At 44.3% G+C, this 22,022-nt stretch overlaps 1 protein-coding gene across 1 annotated transcript in view; it reads left to right on the plus strand.

The window, feature by feature from the left end:
• Positions 1-836: 836 nt before the first annotated feature.
• YARS1 (tyrosyl-tRNA synthetase 1) overlaps positions 837-22,022 on the plus strand; it is a 35,056-nt gene continuing 13,870 nt past the window's right edge. The window contains exons 1-6 of the mRNA XM_080802971.1: positions 837-1,443; positions 4,382-4,528; positions 4,671-4,846; positions 12,270-12,399; positions 15,697-15,777; positions 21,622-21,714. Of these exons, the coding sequence (XP_080659097.1) occupies positions 1,279-1,443; positions 4,382-4,528; positions 4,671-4,846; positions 12,270-12,399; positions 15,697-15,777; positions 21,622-21,714 (792 nt within the window). The 5' untranslated portion in view covers positions 837-1,278. The remainder of the gene's footprint in view (positions 1,444-4,381; positions 4,529-4,670; positions 4,847-12,269; positions 12,400-15,696; positions 15,778-21,621; positions 21,715-22,022) is intronic.

The raw sequence follows: 22,022 nt of genomic DNA on the forward strand, positions 1-22,022 counted from the left end.
AATGTTTTTTAGATAATTTATACACGATAGCTAAAGCTTGCGACCTCTAACAAATTCTCAAGAAACTGGAGATCAGCCGATAGGCAATTCAATCACTTCTTTCCCCTCTCCGGGGTCCATCCTGGAGTGTCAGCTGCCTTCCCTCCCGCCCTGGACGAAACCGGTGGGAGATCCCGTCCCGAGAGCCAAGCGGAAGGGTAACCCAAGTCCACTCTTCGTAGGATACTGCTTGGGCTGCCCCCTGCTCTCTCCCCCAGAAACGCGACAGCCTCAGCACGGCATCGGCATCGGGGCTGGGCCTTCGCACTTCCCTCCTCCCTCCCCCAAGAGCACCGAAAATTCCCGCCTCCCCGCGGAAGGCGGGAGAAGCGCTGGGTGGCTCCCCGCCCCTCCCCCCGCGGGCGCCAAACCGACCCCTCCGCAGGCCTGCGCGGTGCACCGCTCACCGGAGGGTAGCCACCCACACCCACGCCCACACCTCGGTGGGACCAAGGCCCTGTCAGCCCGAGGGGTGGGCCATCCTCCCTCCCCCACCCACTAGGCGCGGCGGGAAGATCTTCTCCCTAGCAACAACCCCCGCCCAAGTGGGGCAGGGGCAGCGGCACCCCCAAACCACCTAACACACCCATCCCTCCCCAGCCCCAGTGGCAGGGAGACTGACAACGCTGCCGGCCTCACAGGTGACCCAACGGTCTCCCTCTTCCACAGCAGGGTGAGAGACTTCTACCTCCCGCCGACGTGGAGGTGGGGCGCAGGGACACTCCCCCTCCCGCCGCCATCACCTCAGGAACGACAACCAGCCCTCTCCCAGCAGGGTGAAGCCTTCCCAGCCCTTCAACGGGGTGGACCGGCATGTAGAGCCCCCTGGAGAAGCAACAGGCGCCTCCATCCCCCTCCCAGCCGGGAACGCAGACCCCCTCATCCCTCCCGCTCTTCACCTCCGGAAGCGGGGCCGAAGCCTGAGCGAACGACTGCGCCTCACTCCGCCCCCTGCGCCATTTTATCGCCCCCTCCCCGACCTCCCCCACCCGAGGCTGCCGGGCCAGCGCAAGGGGGAGGGCAAATAGGCAGTGATTGGCAGGAAACCGCCCCGCCCCTCAGGGGGTTGTGCCCCGCGCAGGCGCCGCAACTCCGCCCTCCGTACCTTCTCGCCGGCCTACTGGCTCCGCCCCTTTCTCGTCTCATCGACCCGCTCGACTCTCAGTTGGTCCTGGCTCCTTCCTGTCCGCTCTTAGGCTAAGGGTTCAGGCCGAGGAAGCCGAGCGACGAGCTCAGCTGATGCAACCTAACTGGGCCCGCGTGACAGTTCCCGGCACGCGGCGGCGGCGGCGACCGAGGAAGCGGCGCGGTGCCGGGCTGAGCGCGGGAGATAGGGGCGACGGAGCCATGGGGGACGCTCCGAGCCCTGAAGAGAAGCTGCACCTTATCACCCGGAACCTGCAGGTCGGGCCTCAGGGTTGGAAATGCGCTCTTGGTGACTGGGGGCTCGAGGTCCAGTGACCCTGAGCCTCACTCCTGGATCCTAAGTGTGTGAGGTCGGGGACTCCGCGCGGAGGCAGCTCAGAGAGACTACAGCCCTCGCTGCTGGTTGGTCGATCGGCCAGTCACTCAGACAAGCAGCAGTTAGCTGGGTCGCACAGAAATGACAGTGGGCTCACCTCCTGTGTGCAGTTACCTTGTGTTGAGTCTAGCTTTGAATCCAGGACTCCCACCCCACCCACCCTATTATGTGCCAGGCGCAGTGCTAGGCACTGGGGATACATCAGAACCCTGCCCTCCCGGGGCTTGTCTGGAGAATCAGACGTTCAGGATGACCCATAATTCAAAAACTTAGTTACAGTTTGAAACAAGTGCTGTAAAGTACTATCTTTGGAGCTTTGGAAGGGAATTAGGGAAGAGGGCTGGGGGAGTGTCAGGGAATGCTGAGGATGTGAACTCTAAACTGCGCCTTGATGATGCAAATCACTTGGCTCCACATCTGTGCAAGCTGTTTCCAGGAACTGCAGGAGTAGAAGTTAACCAGAAGAAGAATGGATTGGGGGGCATTTTAGGTAGAAGGAAGCCAGGGCAATAACACAGAGGGAAGAAAGAACACTGGTTCAGAGGGGAGGCAGATTTGGCTGGAGTAGAGTGAGCAAAGTGGAGATCACTTAATAAATATATATTGCCCATTTCCTTGCCTCCTTCAGGCCTCTGACTATTGTCACATTATGGGGAAAGCCTTTTCTGACCACTTTATTTAAATAACAAACCCCCTGCTACCAGAATTGTCTCATTCCTTGTTCTAGCCTTATTCATTGTTGTTTCTCCATAGAACTTATCACTAACATACTATGTATTTTACTTGTTTGTTTGTTGAGAAGGGTTAGGCAAGGACCAGGTCATGAGGGCCTTCCAGACTATGTTTAAAAGTGAAGTTTATTCTAAGAGCAGTGATACATTGGTTGGGCCACAGCTTGGGGTTTGTTTTTTTTTTTCTTTTGAGATACAATTCACATGCCAAAAAAATCCATCCTTTTAAAGTGTACATTTTGGTGGGTTTTAGTATAGCCCCAAGATTGTATAATTAGCATCACTTTCTGATTCCACATTTTCATCACCAAAATAAAACCTGTACCCATTGGCAGTCACTGCCCATTTCCCCACTCCGGGCAGCCCTGGGGAAACACTAATCTACTTGCTGTCTTTAATTTGCGTATTCTAGGCATTTCATGTAAGCGGAAGCATGTAATATGTGGCTTTTTATGTCTCGTTTCTTTCACTTAGCATGTTTTCAGGGTTTATCCATGTTGTCACACCCATCAGAACTTTATTCCTTATTATGGCTGAAAAATATTCATGATTATATGGATATATCACATTTGTTTCTCTTTTCATCAGTTGGCGGACATTTGGGTTCTTTCCACTCATAACTTGATCTTAACCAGTAATTTTTGCATGCTTCCTCTTAGATTCTTTGTCCTGTCTCTTTCCACAGAATAATGCTGTTTGGGGACAAAGGATACACAAAGCTAATGGCACTGACTCACTTAGGTTTTAAAGGATAAGTGATAGGATCTTTCCTTGGGTGGCAAGAACTCTCCCAAGTTCCAAATAGTCAGGGGCTAGGAGGGTACGGGATCCAGCTGCCAGCTCCCTTGAAACATAGGATTTTAATAAGTCCTGCTAATAGGTGATTCAAACCAGCAAAACAGTTTTTGTCTTTCATGGCTTCTGACTGCCTTCCCAAACCATTATTTGAAAGAATCACTCTCTATTTTGTTACCAGCATACTGATCTATTAGGATTTTTCTAATATTGTCTTAAGGCAAAATAAACCATTAAAGTATTAAATAGGTGAATGAGTCAACCAAGTTTTGTGTTTTAGAGATCTCTCTGGCTGCCTTCTGGAACACAGACTGGATGGAGCAAGAATAGGTACGGGCGTCCTGCTAGAAGGCTATTACAGTAGTCCTGGTGTGATCTGATGGTGGCCTAGGCTAGTGTGGTGGTATGGAGGCAGAAAGAAGGAGGAGAATTTAGGAGCTTTGGGGTAACTTAGGCAACTTGGTGAATGATAGTACCATTTACTGCACTGGAGTGAAACTATAAGTGAAAAAGATGGGTGGGGAGCAAGGTAGGAAGGTGAGAGCACAAGGTTAATTTTGGACATGTTGAGTTTGAGTTTATTGGGTTGATAACAAGTACACTGTTCCATATATGGGTGTGAGCAGTAGATTTGGTAGTTAATTAGCTTATAAGTAGTAAGTGAAGCATCTTAAATGGGATCAGCTAGACAGCATGTAGAGTAAGAAGAGAAGAGATAGGGCTGCAAAGATTGCTAATATTTAATGATTAGCAAGAAGAACAGCTGTAGAGAAATCTGAGCCCGCAGCCAGAGAAGTAGGAGGAAAACTAAGAAAATAGAAAAGTGAAGGACCAAAAGAGGGGAGTGTTTCAGGAATGGAGTGAGGACTAAAAAAAAATTCGTTGAATTTAGTAACAATGGGAATCATCCATGATCTTAGCTAGAGCATTTTCAGTGGTGTGATGCTTCATGGAATTCAGCTAGAATGGGAGATGAGAAATAAAGACCAGAAGAGACAAATGTTTCAAGAAGTTGGCTCCGAAAGGAAGGAACGTGAGTTAGAGTAGATGGAAGAGAAGGTGTGAGTAGGGACATGTCCCATTCCCTAACAGCAGTGGCATTTCACTGGAGTGGTGCTAGCGACAGCACCGGCTTAGGTTGGCTCTCATTCAGCACTGAGAGCACGGCTGGACCTCCCTGCTGGCTCTGGGCCTAGACCCCCAGTGACACATACTTTTGTTTTCCTTGTCACAGGGTAAAGGATGAGCAAGGTGGGGCACCAGCATTAAACCAGCTCTTCTGCTTCCACAACAGGAGGTTCTGGGGGAAGAGAAGCTGAAGGAGATACTCAAGGAGCGGGAACTTAAAGTTTACTGGGGAACAGCAACCACAGGCAAGCCACATGTGGCTTACTTCGTGCCTATGTCTAAGATTGCAGACTTCCTGAAAGCAGGATGCGAGGTAAGAAGTAATGTTTTGTAAACCAAGCAGTTCCTTGGGGAATGGCCCAAAAAGAGGTTTAATAAGGGCAGGGCAGAGAGGGGGATTTGGAGGTACTTGGACAAAATTCACATTTTGGTGGCCCCTTATCTCTTATGTCCAGGTAACAATTCTGTTTGCGGACCTTCACGCATACCTGGATAACATGAAAGCTCCATGGGAACTTCTAGAACTCCGAACCAGCTACTATGAGAATGTGATCAAGGCAATGCTGGAGAGCATTGGTGTACCCTTGGAAAAGCTCAAGTTCGTGAAAGGCACTGACTACCAGCTCAGCAAGTAAGTTCTAGATCATCCAACATCCTTGTGGCTCTCATGCTTCTAGCTAATTACAGGTCTGTGGAGTCTAGGCACTCTTTAAGTTTGGATTAGAAGCCATTAAAAAATTTATACTCTTTGTCCTTTCAAGTCATCCATCAAAAGTGTACTTAATGCCTGTGTGCTGTCCACTTTGCTGGAGGTGTGACTGTAACCAAAACAGAGTCCTTGGCCTTGCAGAGCTCAAAGCGTATGGGAGAACGATGATCAGCAATTCAGGCTCCCTTTTTCCTTCCAGCCTCAGCAAATCATGATTAGAGAAAGGTGAAAGAAAAGTATTTCACTTGTTTCTCACCTCCCCAACAATTTTTTTTAAAGATTTTCTTTCTTGAGGGCCTGGGTGGCTCAGTGGGTTAAGCCTCTGCCTTCGGCTCAGGTCATGATCTCAGGGTCCTGGGATCGAGCTCCGCATCAGGCTCTCTGCTCAGCAGGAAACTTGCTTCTCCCCACCTCTCTCTCTGCCTGCCTTTCTGTGTACTTGTGATCACTGTCTGTCAAATTAATAAATAAAATCTTTTTAAAAAAAAAGTTTTCTTTCTTTCTTTTTTTCTTAAGGATTTTTATTTATTTACTTATTTGACACAGAGACAGAGAGAGAGACAGAGAGAGAGATATCACAAGTAGGCAGAGAGAGAGAGGGAAAGCAGGCTCCCTGCTGAGGAGAGAGCCCAATGCGGGGCTCAGTCCCAGGGCCCCAAGATCATAACCTGAGCCGAAGGCAGAGGCTTAACCCACTGAGCCACCCAGGCACCCCACATTTTATTTTTTTGACAGGGAGAAGCAGGTCCCCCACTGAGCAAGGAGCCCAGTGTGGGGCTCAGTCCCAGGACCCTGGGATCATGACCTGAGCCAAAGGCAGACACCCAACTGACTGAGCCACCCAGGCATCCCCTTCCTAGCAATTTTTATTGCTTCATATCTTTATCGATTTTAAACATATTTGTAATATTAGCATAGATATGATTTTGTGTTCTAATTTTTTTTTAAGATTTTATTTATTTATTTGACCGAGAGAGAGACATCGAGAGAGGGAACACAAGCAGGGGAATTGGGAGAGGGAGAAGCATGCTTCCTGCTGAGCAGGGAGCCCAATGTGGGTCTCAATCCCAGGACCCAAGGACCACAACCTGAGCCGAAGGCAGACGCCCAATGACTGAGCCACCCAGGTGCCTCTAATTTTTTTTTTAACTTCCATTATTTCCTAAGTAATTACTCCATGCTGCCTCATGATTTTTAAAACCTCAATTAAGCCATGTATCACTCTACTGGTCATTTTTGTATTTAAACCCTTAGAACAACTTTTTAAGGTAAGCATTGGTGTGTCCTATTTCACAGATAAGGAAATAGGTTCCGTTGTAACTTTCTCAAGTTCACACTTGCTGTAAGTATAAGAGCCAGGATGTGAACCCAGATCTCTTGCTTACAAGTTCATTTCTCTTTTTACTTCATTGATCATAATTTTCTCTTTTTTTTTAAGATCTATTTATTTATTTGAGAGAGAGAGCACACACACACGAGTTGGGGGAGGAGCAAAGGGAGAGGGAGGGACTAGCAGACTCCACATTGAGAGTAGAGCCCAACTCGGAATCTATCCCGTGACCCCATGATCATGACCTGAGCCAATACCTAGAGTTGGACACTTAACTGACTGGGCCACCCAGGTGCCCCAGTTGTAATTTTCTTCAGCATTCCTCACTGTTGAACATTTAAGAGTTTTTTTGTTTTTTTTGTTTTTTAAGATTTTATTTATTTATTTATTTTATTTGTTTTTTTAAAGATTTTATTTATTTATTTGACAGACAGAGATCACAAGTAGGCAGAGAGGCAGGCAGAGGGGGGAAGCGGGCTCCCTGCCAAGCAGAGAGCCCAGTGTGGGGCTCGATCCTAGGACCCTGGGATCATGACCTGAGCCGAAAGCAGAGGCTTTAACCCACTGAGCCACCCAGGTGCCCCACATTTAAGAGTTTTAAATAAAGCACATAACTTTCTTATGTAAACAGACATTTGAATCCTCAGCCTCAGTAGAGTGCCTACCATTTCATTTATTTTTACGTTCTACAGATATTTACAGAGCACTTATTAGAGATAACCACTGTTGTGGGTCCTGAGTATACAAAAATCCCCATCCTCGTGGGGCTTACATTTCAGCAAGGAAATACAGTCAAGGGAAACAAATGAAAAAGTAATGTGTATGAACTGTGTCAGATGGTGATAGGTGCTACAAAGCAGGCGGGCAGGAGAGAAAGTTCTTGGGGAGCAGGGGTTTTTTATTTAAATAGGGTAGCTAGAAAAGACCTCTGATAAGAAGACATTAGACTGAGACCTGAAGAAGGTGAGGGAGTGAGTCACGCGAACACTTACTGAATTCTTTTTTTTTTTTTTAAGATTTTATTTATTTATTTGACAGAGATCACAAGTAGGCAGAGAGGCAGACAGAGAGCGAGCGGGGAAGCAGGCTCCCTGCTGAGAAGAGAGCCCGATGTGGGCTCAATCCCAGGACCCCCGGATCATGACCTGAGCCTAAGGCAGAGGCTTTAACCCACTGAGCCACCCAGGCACCCCGTCAGTCCATATATATTCTTACCATATGTCAGACTCTGTTCTAGGTGCCAGGATTATAACAGTGAATGACTCAGTGAAAGTTTTTATTCTCCCAAAACTGAACAGAATTTGCGGTTTGGGAAGATAAGATGCATAAATAAAGCTGCCTTACTTCAAAGTCATTTGATTTTTTGGTATGTACAAAAGTGACTTCAAAGGAAGATGGCTTTGTAAATATATGTTTTGACGCACTCCCTCTGTTCCAGACAACACAGTGATAGATAAAAACATAAAAAACCCGAGGACATAGCCAGATTCAAAGACAAGGTAAACATTTCTGTGGTAAGAAAAGAGAATTGAAATGCAAATGGGTGAGTTGGGCTGAAGTTACAGGTTTGCTGGGCTACAGTCCAAAAGCAGACAGTGGGGACAAACCAGGCTTACTGCTTAAACCCAGAGTATAAAGTAGGGCTTTAACCCTTTCCCATTCCCATCGCTACCCCTCAAGGAAAGTACAGCCAGGGAGTAAGGGCGTTATTAGTCACCTGCCTGGGTCTTTAGGGACTTTTGTCAAGCTTCAGGCCTATGGAGACTCAACTGTATGCATACCAAGAATTAAACCAAGCTGCCCACCATTTATGAGTTTTATAGCCATGATATTCTCTAAAAGACATAAGCTCTAACATGCCAGGGAATGGCATCCATTTTTAAAAAGGAAATGATAAAACAGAGAGAGGCAGAAATGAAACATAAATCTATAGAAATAAGAATCATTTAGAAACCTTGGAAACGTAAAAATCAGTCATGAAACCCAAAGCAAACCAAACAACCCCACAGGGGCACCTGGCTAGCTTGGTTGGAAGAGCTCACGACTCTTGCTTTCAGGGTTGTGAGTTTGAGCCGCATGTTGGGTGTAGAGATCATAAATAAATAAACTTTAAAACAAAAAAAAAAACTCCACAAACCAGGCTTCAGTGGAAGGCATCAACTCTAGACTGAACAAAGTTGAAGGGAAAACTAGAGATTTGAGAGGCAGTACTGCGATTCACGGAGAATGCAGCCCAGAGAGATGGACAGAGAACTGGAAGAGTGTTTGAGACATGGAGGAAGACATTTGCTTCCAGCAGTCTGGCGCACTGGGTACTCTGACCAGCCTTACTACCGCAAAAAACTAACAGTGCTGGGTAAAAGATTTTTAAAATGTTCCGAATGCTTCAGATCAGTCAGTGGACAAATTAGTCCAAAATACTCAGTGGCCAGAAACCAAACAAAAGTGGGAATACAAAGATACTTTATTTCAGGGGGGCCTGGCTGGCTCACTCAATAGAGCATGCAATTTTGGATCTCAAGGTTGTATGTTCAAGCCCCACGTTGGGTGTAGATGGTTACTTAAAAGAAAAATCTTTAAAAAAAAGAAAAAAATCTTAAAAAACAAAACAAAACAAGGTACTGTGTTTCAGCTAATCTGTCATTAAAAATACTGCTGATTAATATGTTAATAAAAATAATTTTTAAGAAAATACTGCTGGGGTGCCTGGGTGACTCAGTGGGTTAAAGCCTCTCCCTTCGGCTGGGGTCATGGTCCCAGGGTCCTGGGATCGAGCCCCGTATCCCCACACAGGGCACTCTGCTCAGCGGTGAGCCCGCTTCCTCCTCTTTCTCTGCCTGTCTCTCTGCCTGCTTGTGATCTCTGTCTGTCAAATAAATAAATAAAATCTTAAAAAAAAAATACTGTTAATTAGTATCTAACATGCAGTGTTTAAAAGACTTATCTAGATTTTGGAGATGTTAAATTTTTTTTAAAAATGCAAAAAAAATGCATTTTGTAATCTACAAAATATAATTTGTAGACTACTAGCACCTCAAGAGACCTTGTTGAATTATTGGGATTGAACTTTGGTTTCTGTGGCCTTACAGAGCACAATGAAAAAAAAAAGAAAAAGCTAAGAAAATTGGAGTACTAGTTCGGGAGGTCCAATATTTGAATACTAAGTATTCTGGAAAAGGGAACAAAGAGTCAGAGGGAAGGAAATCATCAATGAAATAATTTATAGAACAAGTATCAGGTGCCTGTCATGCTGAATGAAAATAAACCCATGCTATAGTGTACTGTCTTAAAATTTCAGAATTCTGAGGACAGAAAAGAAGGGGGGGAAGTATACTACAGACTTCGAAAGGGAAAAAGAAGTCACATACAGAATTTCAGGAATCAAAATAGCTTTGCTTTTCTCAAAAGGAACACTGAAAACCAGAGGGTGATGAAGCAAAGCCTTCAAACTTCTGGGGGAGGGGTGCCTGGCTGGCTTGGTCTGCTGATCTCTGGATGGTAGGTTCGAGCCCCGTGTTGGTTGTAGAGATTACTTTCATTTTTTTTTTAAGATTGTATTTATTTATTTGACATAGAGACAGTGAGAGAGGGAACACAAGCAGGGAGAGTGGGAGAGGAAGAAGCAGGTTTCCCTCTGAGCAGGGAGCCCGATGGGGGGCTCAATCCCAGGACTCTGGGATCACGACCGGAGCCGAAGGCAGACGCTTAATGACTGAGCCACCCAGGCGTCCCGGGTGTAGAGATTACTTAAAAATAAAATCTTTGAAAGAAAAAATAAAATTCTGAAGGAAAACAATTTGCAACCTAAAAACCTATACCCACCTGAACTACCATTCAAGTGCAAGAGTAAAATACCTGAAAATCTTTATCTAAAAAAAGTTATTTTCATGTTTTTATTGGTCATTTATGTATCCTCATCTGTGAAGTATCTATGCAAGTAGCCCGTTTTTCTTTATGTTGTTTTTTTATTTTTTATTTTTTAATTTTTTTTGGAGTTCCTTATGTATTCTGGAGAGCAAATCTTTTGTCATTTATATAGCATGGAGATAGAGAATTAACCACTGACACCGAATAGAGACTTCAGAAATAGATCCTCATAAATACAGAAACTTAAGAGCCAGCATTGCAGATCACCAGAGAAAAAGGATAAACTTTTTAAGAAAAAATGGTGCAGGGGCACCTGGGTGGTTCAGTTGGCTAAGCAACTGCCTTTGGCTCAGGTCGTGATCCCGGAGTCCTGGGATCTAGCCCCACATCTGGCTCTCTACTCCGCAGGAAGCGTGTTCTCCCTCTCCCACCCTGCTAGTGTTCCATCTCTCAATGTCTCTCTCTCTGTCAGAAAAATAAATAAAATCTTTTTTTTTAAATGGTGCAAAGACAATTAGTTATACATGTGGGAAGGAAATGAACCCTCCGTTCCAAGTGGATTAAAGATTTAACTGTGAAGGCTAACCTATAAAAGATTTAAAAGACCATACATATATAAAACTATCTTATAATCTCAGGACAAGGCAAATTAAACAAAACACACCAAAAGCGCAGATCACAGGAAAAGACTGATGAATTCAAATTCAAATTAAGACCTTCAGTACATCAGAAGTAAAATAAAGTCAAAAGACAAGCCACCAGCTGGGAGAACATATTTAAAACACATGAACTGGCAAGGATTAATATCCTAGATTCTTTGTCAAAAACTACAAAGTCAGCTGTCAAAAAAATGAGTCAGTCCAGTAGAAAAAGACAAATGGGCATTTCACAGAAGAAATCAAATGACCAATAAATACATGGAAATTAACCTCCTTGGTTATTCAAAGAAATTTAGATTAAAACTTCAGTAAGAAGCCACTGGTGCATACCAAATTAGCAAAAATTAAAATAATGACAGTATTTGGTAATAAAATGGATAAAAGTCCATTTGGAAAAGAGTTCAACATTATCCAACCAAAGCTCAAGATGCAATTTCCCTATGATCCAGTAATTCTACTCTAGGCGTGTATAAAGGAACTTGCATTTGTATACCAGGAGACACACACTAGAATATTTATAAGACACTGTTTATAGATACAAGGATATAAAACTGGAAAGAAACCCAAAAGTTCAGGATAATAGTTACTCTGGAGGAAGAGGAAGTGGTATAGGATTGTGGGAGAGGGTGGAGCACACGAGCTTCAGAAGTAATTAAATCCTTTTTCTTAAACTGAGTGATGGGTACACTATTCCTCATGTAGTTTATTATTCCTTACATGTATTTCAGTTAAAAAAAAAAAGACATGGAAGCTAGATTAGCGAATTCTGCTTATTTAATAGGCATTCTAGAGGAAGATATTGGAGGGGAATGGCAAACAAGCAGTATATCAAGAGATAAGGGAAGAAGAAGATTAACTGAAGCTATCTATAAAAAGGAAAGACATAGGGGCACCTGGATGGCTCAGTTGGTTGAACATCTGCCTTGGGCTCAAGTTATGATCCTGGGGTCCTAGGATCGAGCCCCAAGTTCAGCTCTCTGCTCAACAGGGAACCTGCTTCTCCCTTTCCCCCTCTCATCCACACTTGTGCTCTCTCTCAAATCAATAAATAAACTCTTAAAAAAAAAAATAGGGGCACCTGGGTAGCTCAGTTGTTAAGTGTCTGCCTTCGACTGAGGTCATGATCCCAGGGTTCTGGGTCCCGGGATCGAGCCCCACATCAGGCTCCATGCTCGGCGGGAAGCCTCCCTCTCCCTCTCCCACTCCCGCTGCTTGTGTTCCCTCTCTCGTGCGTGCGCGCGCGCGCGCGCGTGTGTGTGTGTGTGTGTGTCTCTCTCTCTGTCAAATAAATAAATAAATAAAATCTTTAAAAAATAAAAATAAAGTGGTATTTTGTATAAGAGTAAGCAGCAGTCCAATTCTAGAAGCTTCCAGGCAGCAGAGTTCTCTTGGAATGTCTTAAGATTGGGAGAGTGAATTAATGTGCTTCAGGATCAAAGTGGGGCCTTGGCCCAGTCTCACAGGTGTCCCCACTTCCTTTCCTCTTCAGAGAGTACACACTAGATGTGTACAGGCTCTCGTCCGTGGTCACACAGCACGATGCCAAGAAAGCTGGGGCTGAGGTGGTAAAGCAGGTGGAGCACCCTTTGCTGAGTGGTCTGCTGTACCCCGGATTACAGGTACTCGGGAGGGATGGAGTTGCCCAGGGACCTTTTCCGCCCCCTTTCTAACTACTGATCACTGAGCCCCGGTGAAACCCAGGTCCTTCGTTCCCTTGCTGTGCTACAGGCCTTCCCTCCTGTCTTCCTCCCCTCCCCTTTCTTGCAAGGCTTGGACTTCTTCAGCTCTAGGTCCTCCTCTAGCTGTCTGCCCTTGAAAACACTGCTCTTCTCACACATCTTTTTTTTAATTTATAAATCAGTTTATTTGCGGATTTTACATTTTCTTTTTCTTTCTTTCTTTTTTTAAGTGAGCTCTGTGCCAGTGTGGGGTTTGAACTCACAACCCTGAGATTAAGAGCTGCACCCTCCACTGACTGAGCTAGCCAGGTGCCCCCAGATTTTATATATTTTCTTGTAAAGTGCATTTCAGTTAACAAATCTGTTTACACAAGGAGACATGGGAGTTCCCACCAGTTATTTACAGATCATACTGACAGACCACACCCTAAGTCTTCTGTGCAAAGGCACTGCATGTGACTCTTGGCTGAAAATGACCTGATGACTTTTTACATATGCATAGTAAATGGGGTTTGTTTTTCATGTCTGCAGAATGTACTATACACGCGGAAGCCAGTCCTCCCAGAGAATGCTTTGCAGTGTCTCATACCCTTTTTCCATTGATCATGATCTCCTAAGTGAAGAAAATTTCAGAGTAATGTGCAAAAATAAATTTTAGCCGGGGCACCTGGGTGGCTCAGATGGTTAAGCAGCTAACTCTTTTTTTTTTTAAGATTTCATTTATTTATTTGAGAGAGAGAGAATAAGAGAAAGAGAGAGAGAGAGCATGAGATGGGGGAGGGTCAGAGGGAGAAGCAGACTCTCCACCGAGCAGGGAGCCCAATGTGGGACTCAGTCCCGGAACTCCAGGATCATGACCTAAGCCAAAGGTAGTCACCCAACCAACTGAGCCACCCAGGCGCCCAAAGCAGCTAACTCTTGATTTCCATTCAGGTCATGGTCTCAGGGTTGTGAGAGCAAGCCCTTCATCAGGCTCCACACTCAGTGGGGAGTCTGCTTGAGAGTCTCTCTCTCTCTCCCCTCCTCTCCGAGACTCTGCCCCTCCCCCCACCATGCAGACATGTGAGTGTGCTATCTCCTTCTAAAATAAATCTTTGTTTTATTTTATTTATTTTTTAAGATTTTATTAGACAGAGAGTGAGAGAGCACAAGCAGGGGGAGCCTAAGGCAGAGGGAGAGGGAAAAGCCGGCTCCCCCAGAGCAGGGAACCCAACACAGGGCTTGATTCCCAGGACCCTAGGATGATGACCTGAGCCAAACGCAGACACTTAACTGACTGAGCCACCCAGGTACCCCATAAAATAAATAAATCTTTAAGAACTGAAACAAAATAAATTTTAGGCAAGATCACATTTTCCATTAAACAAAGCGCATCATGTTTCTTGTGTGTGTATTTGTGTGAGCAAGGAGAAAGAGAAAAATTCAAACTTGAGTTGTTAATACTGTTAATACACCCATCTTTGTATATTTCTATAATGTTTGATATAAGAGGGGCGCCTGGGTGACTCAGTTAGTTGAGTGACTCTTGGTTTTGACTCAAGTCATGATCTCAGGGTCATGGGATTGAGCCCCACGTCAGGCTTCACATTCAGCAGGCAGTCTGCTTGTCCGTCTCTCTTTGCTCCTCCTCCTGTTTGTGTGCACTCTTCCTCTCAAATAAGTAAATAAATAAAATCTTTCAAAAAATGTTTGGTATATCAAGTCTTCCCTCATCACCTCCAAAAGAGCCTTCTACAGGTTAAGCCTGGAGAGACATTCTAGATCTACACCGTCCCCTATGGTAGCCTCTCTTCTAGTCATGGTCATATGTGGCTATTAAAAATAATTAAAATTGAAGTTTGTAGGTTTCAGTCACATTGGCTATATTTCAAGTGCTCACAGGCCACATGTAGCTAGTGGCTAACCTGTTGGGCAGCACAGAATAGAACATATTCATCATTCCTGAACATCCTAGGGACAGTGCTGTTCTAGATTATTCTTGCTTGCTCATCTGTCTCTTCCTCTCCTTCCTCTTCCTTCCATTCAATTAGACATGAAATCTTACCAGTTCTGCTTTTAAATTCTCTTAAATGTGTTCTTGTTCTACATCCCCACTGACCTGGTTCAGCATCGTTTCTTACCTGGACTAACATGGCAGCCTCTTCGCTGTTTTCTTTGCCTCTAGTCCAGAGGGCTCCACTCTGTGCCCTGCCCTCTTACTGGTGTGATGTTTCTACAGTGTGGGCCAGGGTGATGCTAGGCACCCTAGTATGATGGTCAGGATCCTTCCATCTCTGATGCCATCACTAACCACTTCCTACATCCGTTGAAGTTTGTGCTTTTGCATACTGAATCACTCATAATTTCCCTATACATTTCACACCTCTGTGCCTTCTGACATCTATTTCCTCTGCACAGCGAAAAACATCTCTATATTCTTCAGAACCGAGGTCAGCCACAGTCTGATTCCAGGAAGCCTTCACTGCCACCTGCCTGACTAGCTAGAGATAAGCATTTCTGTCTTTGTGTTAGCACTGTCCCTTAAATGAACATCTCGGGTAGCCCTTCACACACTGCACTGAAATTCACTGTTTACGTGTCTCTCTTCTCAGCTGGGTAATTGGCTTCCTGTCGGCCAAGTCTGGGTCCGGTTCAACTCTGCTTCCTCAGGGCTGGCACTAGGCCTGGCAGGTAGCAAGTGACAAAATCAGTTTAGTCTTGCCTTTTGCTTCTGAGCTCTCATAGCACTTTCTTCTTATCCCTTTTTCCTTTTCTTTAAGATTTTATTTATTTGACTCCCCACTGAGCAGAGCTCCCAAGGCGGGGCTTGATCCCAGGACCCTGGAATCATGACCTGAGCTAAAGGCAGATGCTTAACTGACTAAGCCACCCAGGCACCCCTCTTATGCCATTATTTGACATTTGTCACAGGCTGTCTTACTCAGTGGGTACCTTTGACCCGACTATGATGTGTCTTCTGCTTCTTCCCTCCCTTCCCCACTGGACTGTGCGCTCCCCAAAGGCAGAGGCTCGTCTTTTCTCCCCTGTGACATCCCCATGGAGCGCTGCTCACCACAGGCACTAGGAAAATGTCCGTGCTGCTCTTGAGGACAAGAGGGAGGCTGGATGCTGCTTTATTTGCATCCTGGCTCTACTTTCTGAAAAAATCTGGTGATTTTCAAAAGTTTCTCATTTCTCAGATCCATATAGAAGAAATACAGTAGGAGTTTATGCTCACGTGTTGTTTTTTTCCCACAGGCCTTGGATGAAGAGTATTTGAAAGTAGATGCCCAGTTTGGAGGTGTTGATCAGAGAAAGATTTTCACCTTTGCAGAGAAGGTTGGTGTTCTCTTCCCTGTCTTTTTTTCTTTTGTGCCTCTGGTATGCAGTTCAGGTTTACTGAATGTGCCAGTCCCATCACTCGTAACTCTGTTGCATGGCGGGCGTTGTTCTCCCTGTTTTGCAGACGAGAAAACAGAATGTAGAGAAAGTTGTCCATTATCACACAGTTGGTGACTGAGCAGAAATTGGCACTCAGACCTGTTTGACCCAAAAGCCCGTGCTCTTGCTGCCACCTGGAAGCTGCCCACAGACCTGTTGGATTTGCTTCTTTCCTAATAACACAGCTTCTGGGGAAAGGGACCATCAGTCAACTACTGGCCTTTCCCAGAGCGTTCAGTCCATATTGCTCTGGATCTTACATAAACCTGTCATCTCTGAGATGAGGCTTAACAGGGTTTAAAGGAGGAAATCAGAGCAAACCCTTAGTAGTTCTTTTTGGGGGAAAGAACTTGAGTAAGTTGGAAAGGGCTATTGAGAAATGGTTGTTATTTTTGAAAGCTTCTCAAAGCCTCATCTTGAGGGACGCCTGGGTGGCTCAGTTGGTTAAGCAGCTGCCTTCGGCTCAGGTCATGATCCCAGCGTCCTGGGATCGAGTCCCACATCGGGCTCCTTGCTCAGCAGGGAGCCTGCTTCTCCCTCTGCCTGCCACTCTGTCTGCTTGTGCTCACTCTCGCTCCTCTCTCTCTCTGACAAATAAATAAATAAATCTTTAAAAAAAAAAAAAAAAGCCTCATCTTGGCAAGGGTTTGGAGAAAATACTGTTAGTGGAAATGTATATTTCCAGGAGGGTAGTTTGCCCTAATAATGACACAAGTTGGTGCTAAGGAAGTAATTTTAAAAGTGCAACTTCAGTTATATATGAAAGTATTTATCACATTATCAATTTAAAGGTAAAATCTAGACATAGGGATGCCTAGCTGGTTCAGTCGGTAGAGCATGCGACTCTTGATCTCAGGGTTGTGAGTTCAAGCCCCACATTGGGTGTAGAGATTACTTAAAAATAAAATCTCTTTAAAAAAAAATCTAGAAATAGGAGCACTTGGGTGGCTCAGTGGGTTAAGCTCGGGTCATGATCTCAGGGTCCTGGAATGGAGCCTCGAGTCAGGCTCTCTGCTCAGCGAGGAGGCTGCTTCCCCCTCTCTCTCAGCCTGCCTCTCTGCCTATTTGTGATCTCTCTCTCTGTCAATAAATAAATACAATCTTAAAAAAAAAATCTAGAGGGGCGCCTGGGTGGCTCAGTGGCTTAAGCCTCTGCCTTTTGCTCGGGTCATGGTCTCGGGGTCCTGGGATCGAGCCCCGCATTGGGCTCTCTGCTCAGCAGGGAGCCTGCTTCCCCCTCCCTCTCTGCCTGCCTACTTGTGATCTCTGTCTGTCAAATAAATAAATAAAATCTTAAAAAAAAAATCTAGAAATAAACTCATATCCAATGGCAAGGGATTGTTATGATATATGTTATGATAACTCCTCACAATGGAATATTATATAGTATTTTTAAAATGGTTTTGGATGTATTTTTTATTAAGTTTTTAATCTTATTTCCAGTATAGTAACATACAGTGTTATATTAGTTTCAGGTGTGCGATCTGCTTGTTCACCAGTTCTGTACGTAACTTAGTGCTCATCACAGCAAGTGTGCTCCTTAATCCCTATCCCCATTTCCCCTCCCCCCACCCCCCTTCCCTCTGGTGACCATCAGTTTGTTCTCTGTAGTTGAGTCCTGTTTCTTGGTTTGCCTCTCTTTCCCTTTTTTTTCTTCTTTGCTGGTTTGTTTTGTTTCTTAAATTCCACATATGAATGAAATCATACGGTGTTTATCTTTCTTTGACTGGGCTTATGGTTTTCAGGTATATTTAATGAACAAGAAATGCTTACAATGTAAGTTTTTTGATTATGTATTTCATATTATTCTATTTTATCTCCTCTGTTAACTTTTTAGTTGAATCTACTTTTATTATTCTGGCAGAAATATGACCCATGGCTTGTTTTTGTGTGACTCACAAGCTCTAAGAATGATATAATTTTTTTTAATAAAGATTTTATTTATTTATTCATGAGATAGAGAGAGAGAGGCAGACGTAGAGAGAGAAGCAGGCTCCTGTGGAGTAGGGTGCCCCATGTGGGACTCAATCCCAGGACCGTGGATCTTGACCTGAGCTGAAGGCAGATGCTTAACCCACTGAGCCACCCAGGTGCCCCCCCCCGTTTTAATAAAGATTTTATTTCTTGGGACACCTGCGTGTCATGATCCCAGGGTCCTGGGATGTCAGGCCCCTTGCTCGGTGGGGAACTTGCTTCTCCCCTGCTTGTGCACTCTCCCTCTCTCTCTCTGACAAATAAGTAAATAAATGAAATCTTAAAAAAAAAAAAAGATTTTATTTCTTTTTTTAGAGAGCAGTCACACTGGTGGGGGGGAGTGGCAGAGGGGGAGTGAGCGGGACAAGCAGACTTGGCTTGGTGCGGAGTGTGTAGCCTGACATAGAGCTTGATCCCACGACCCTGAGATCATGACCTGAGCAAAAACCAAGAATCAGCTGCTCAACCAGCTGAGCCACCCAGGCACCCTGGTTTTTATATTTTTTAAGAGCTCTACAAAACATGAAGTAGAGTATGCTGTAGAGACCCTATGTGGGGAAAATCTCTAAGTCTAAAATATGTATCATTTGGTCCCTTACAGAAAAGTTTTGCTCACCTATGCCCTAGAGATTACAACATGTGTCTTTGTAACGTATAACACTTTAAATTCGGTATTTTTACCACTTCTCAATGATGTAAAAACCTATAATTTTATCCATTTAACTCCTTTTGCCCTCTGTGCTATTGTCATACAGTTCACTTCTATATGTATTTTAAATCCCAAAGACTTTATTGTAATTCCTTTTTAAGCACTCAATTTTTTTTAAAGATTTTATGTATTTATTTGTCAGAGATCACAAGTAGGCAGAAAGGCAAGCAGAGAGGGAGGGGGAAGCAGGCTCCCTGCCGAGCAGAGAGCCCGATGCGGGGCTCGATCCCAGGACCCCGAGACCATGACCCGAGCCGAAGGCAGAGGCTTAACCCACTGGGCCACCCAGGCCCCTTAAGCACTCAATTTTCATATATACTTAGCCTTACTCACTCTTCCTGGTACTCTTGACTCCTTCCAGGGCTTCTGTGCCTCTGGGCTTCCATCTGGGATCATTTTCCTTCCATCTGAAGAGCCTCCCCCACCCAATTTGGCATTGGTAGTGCAGGTCGTTAGTATTGAGTTCTTTCAGCTTTCTTTTGAATGAAAACATCTTTCTTTTGTTTTCACTGGATATCAAATTCTAGGCTGGCAATTATTTTTCTTTTAACACTTTAAAGAGTCATCCCATTGCCTCTGGCTTCCTTAGTTTCCACTGAGAAGTCACCTCTAAGTATTATTGTTTCTTCTTTATAGATAATACAGCTTTTCTCTGGCTGCTTTTAGAATTTTCTCTGTCTCTTGATTTTCAGCAATTTGACTATGATGTTCCTGGGTATAGTTTTCTTGGTATTTATCCTACTTGGATTTTGCTAAGCTTCCTGAGTCTGTTTTCTTAAATTTGGAGAAATTGTCCCCTATTATTTCCTTAAATATTGCTTCTGTCCTATTCTCTTTCTCCTGCGCTACGACCCTAACTATACGTATGGTCGACTTCTTGACCATGTCCCACACATCTCTTATATTCTGTTCTGTTGTTCCTTTTTTCTTTTTTTTTGTCCCTTCTGTGCTTAGTTGGATTATTCTCTGCTGACTTTTCTTCAAGTTCATCAAACCTGTCTTCTGTTAAATCCATCCAATATCATATCATGCCATTTTAAACTTCTAGTTGGTTCTTTTTTTATAGATTCCAGTTCTCTTTTGAAATCCTGTCTTTTATCCATTTTGTCCATCTTTCTCTCTGTTTCCTTTAACATACCAATCATAGTCATTTTGACATCATATCGGTTTATCCCAATATCTGGATTATTCCTGGGTCTGTTTTTATTGACTGTTTTCTCTTAACTATCAGACTTTTTTTTTTCTTTTTCCCATTTCTAATACTTTTTGTTGTATCAGAGACGTCATAGATGTGTTGTAGAGACTCTGGATTATGTTTATAGGTTCTGTGCTTTCTGTAGGCTGTTAAATTACTGCCTTATCACCTTGATCCTGTCAGCACTGTTTCTAGGCTTGGTCAGAACTGGTCTGTTTCAGTTTTGCCCTTCCTCCTACGATGTGGTCCTTATTCCTGGGATCTGATCTTTCTGGGGTCTCAAACTCAAATCTCAGAGTGTTGACAAAGACCTCTTTACTCTGAGTGGACCTGAACTTCATACTGTCTCCCCAGCACTGTCCAGGTGTCTAAATCTCTCTGCAGGTCTCCAGCCTCCCAGCACCTGTTCCCTGCTGGGCTTCCTGGTGTCTTTCTGTATGCACACACAGCTATGAGTCGGCTTATAAATCAGTGGGGGAATTTTGACTTAGATTTGGGTTGGGGAGCTCGCTTTACTCTAAAACCCTTACCAAATCCCAGCATCCCGGCAGTACTGAACCCCAATCTCTCCTCTGCTTCATCAGACAGCTCTTCTCTTTTTCTCAGCACCTAGTTTGGAAAAAACGCCCTCAAGGAGAAAGTTAGGGTGAGTGCGGGGTCACCTTTGCTTTCCCTCCTGTCAAGCTTTGTAGCCCTACTGCTATTGCTGTTGAATGCCTACGAATGGTTATTTTATATATTTCCAGCTTTTAGAGTTGTTTATGGTGACAGGGCAAATCCAATGTAATGTAAAAATCACAATGTAATACTAATAGAAAAGCAGTTGAGAAAACAGACACTTTTTTTTTTTTAAAGAAAAAGAAAACTTGTTTATGTTATGTACACCATCAAAAGGTTGTGTATTCAACACAATGGAGTATTAACAGCCTCCCAAAAAATGAAATGTCATCATCTGCAATGACATGGATGGAACTAGAGTGTATTATGCAAAGTGAAATATGTCGGTCTGGGGCACCTGGATGGTTCAGTCGGTTAAGTGTCTGCCTTCAGCTCAGGTCATGATCCCAGGGTTCTGTGATCAAGTCCTGCATCGTGCTCCCCACTTAGGGGGGAGCCGCTTCTCCCTCTCCCTCTGCTTGCCGCTCTCCCTGCTGTGTTCTTTTACTCTGTCAAATAAATAAAGTCTTTAAAAAAGAAAAGAAGTCAGTCAGTCAGGGTAAGAAAAATACCATATGATTTCACTCACATGGAATCTAAGAAACAAAACAAATGAGGGGAAAAGAGAGAGAGGCAAAGTGAGAAACAGACTCTTGAACTATAGAGAACAAACTGATGGTTACCAGAGGGGAGGTGGGTGGGGGATGGGAGAAATAGAGGATGGGGCTTAAGGAGTGTGCTTGTTGTGATGAGCACCAGGAGATGAATGGAAGTGTAGGATCACTAAATTCTACACCCGAGACTAATATTACGGTGTATGCTAACTAAGTTTAAGTAAAACCCTTAATTTTTTTAAATTTTTTAAAGATTTTTTTATTTATTTATTTGACAGAGATCACAAGTAGGCAGAGAGAGGGGGGAAGCAGGCTCCCTGCTGAGCAGAGAGCCCAATGTGGGGCTCGATCCCAGAACCCTGAGATCATGACCTGAGCCAAAGGCAGAGACTTAACCCACTGAGCGACCCAGGCACCCCAAGTAAAAACTTTAAAAAAAGAGAGGAAGAAAGAAAGGTTGTATGTTCAGTAAAAAAAAGAGATTGGAAGAGCTATATCAAACTATCACGTTGCTGGACAAGTTAGATGAGACTGGGGCACTGAGGAGGAATATATACTAACAGCAGCTTTGTGTGTTTCTTTCTAACCCCCAGTACCTCCCTGCACTCGGCTACTCAAAACGGGTCCATCTGATGAATCCCATGGTTCCAGGATTAACCGGCAGTAAAATGAGCTCCTCAGAAGAGGTACGTTTGCCAACTCTGACTTGAGTTTAGAAATCCTCAACAAGAGATGAAAGGATTGAAGACTCAAAAGAAGATTCCCCCTCACTAACCAGAGTTCTTGTAGATTTGAGTTCCAGGGAATCCAAAGCCATCAAGGTAATTTCAGTGGTTCTTGAATATTGAAGGACCCAGAAGCAGTCCTGATGAGATCCCGTCATAACCTTAACACTTTCCCTGCGGCTGGTAAAACGCACAAGCAAAAGTAGTTTCTCCGTTCATAGAACTGTGCTCAACGTCAGTCTTATTCACGAGGTTAGTGAGGCTAGGGT

The sequence above is a fragment of the Martes martes genome (assembly GCF_963455335.1).
Source record: "Martes martes genome assembly, chromosome: 4".
Classification (NCBI taxonomy): domain Eukaryota; kingdom Metazoa; phylum Chordata; class Mammalia; order Carnivora; family Mustelidae; genus Martes; species Martes martes.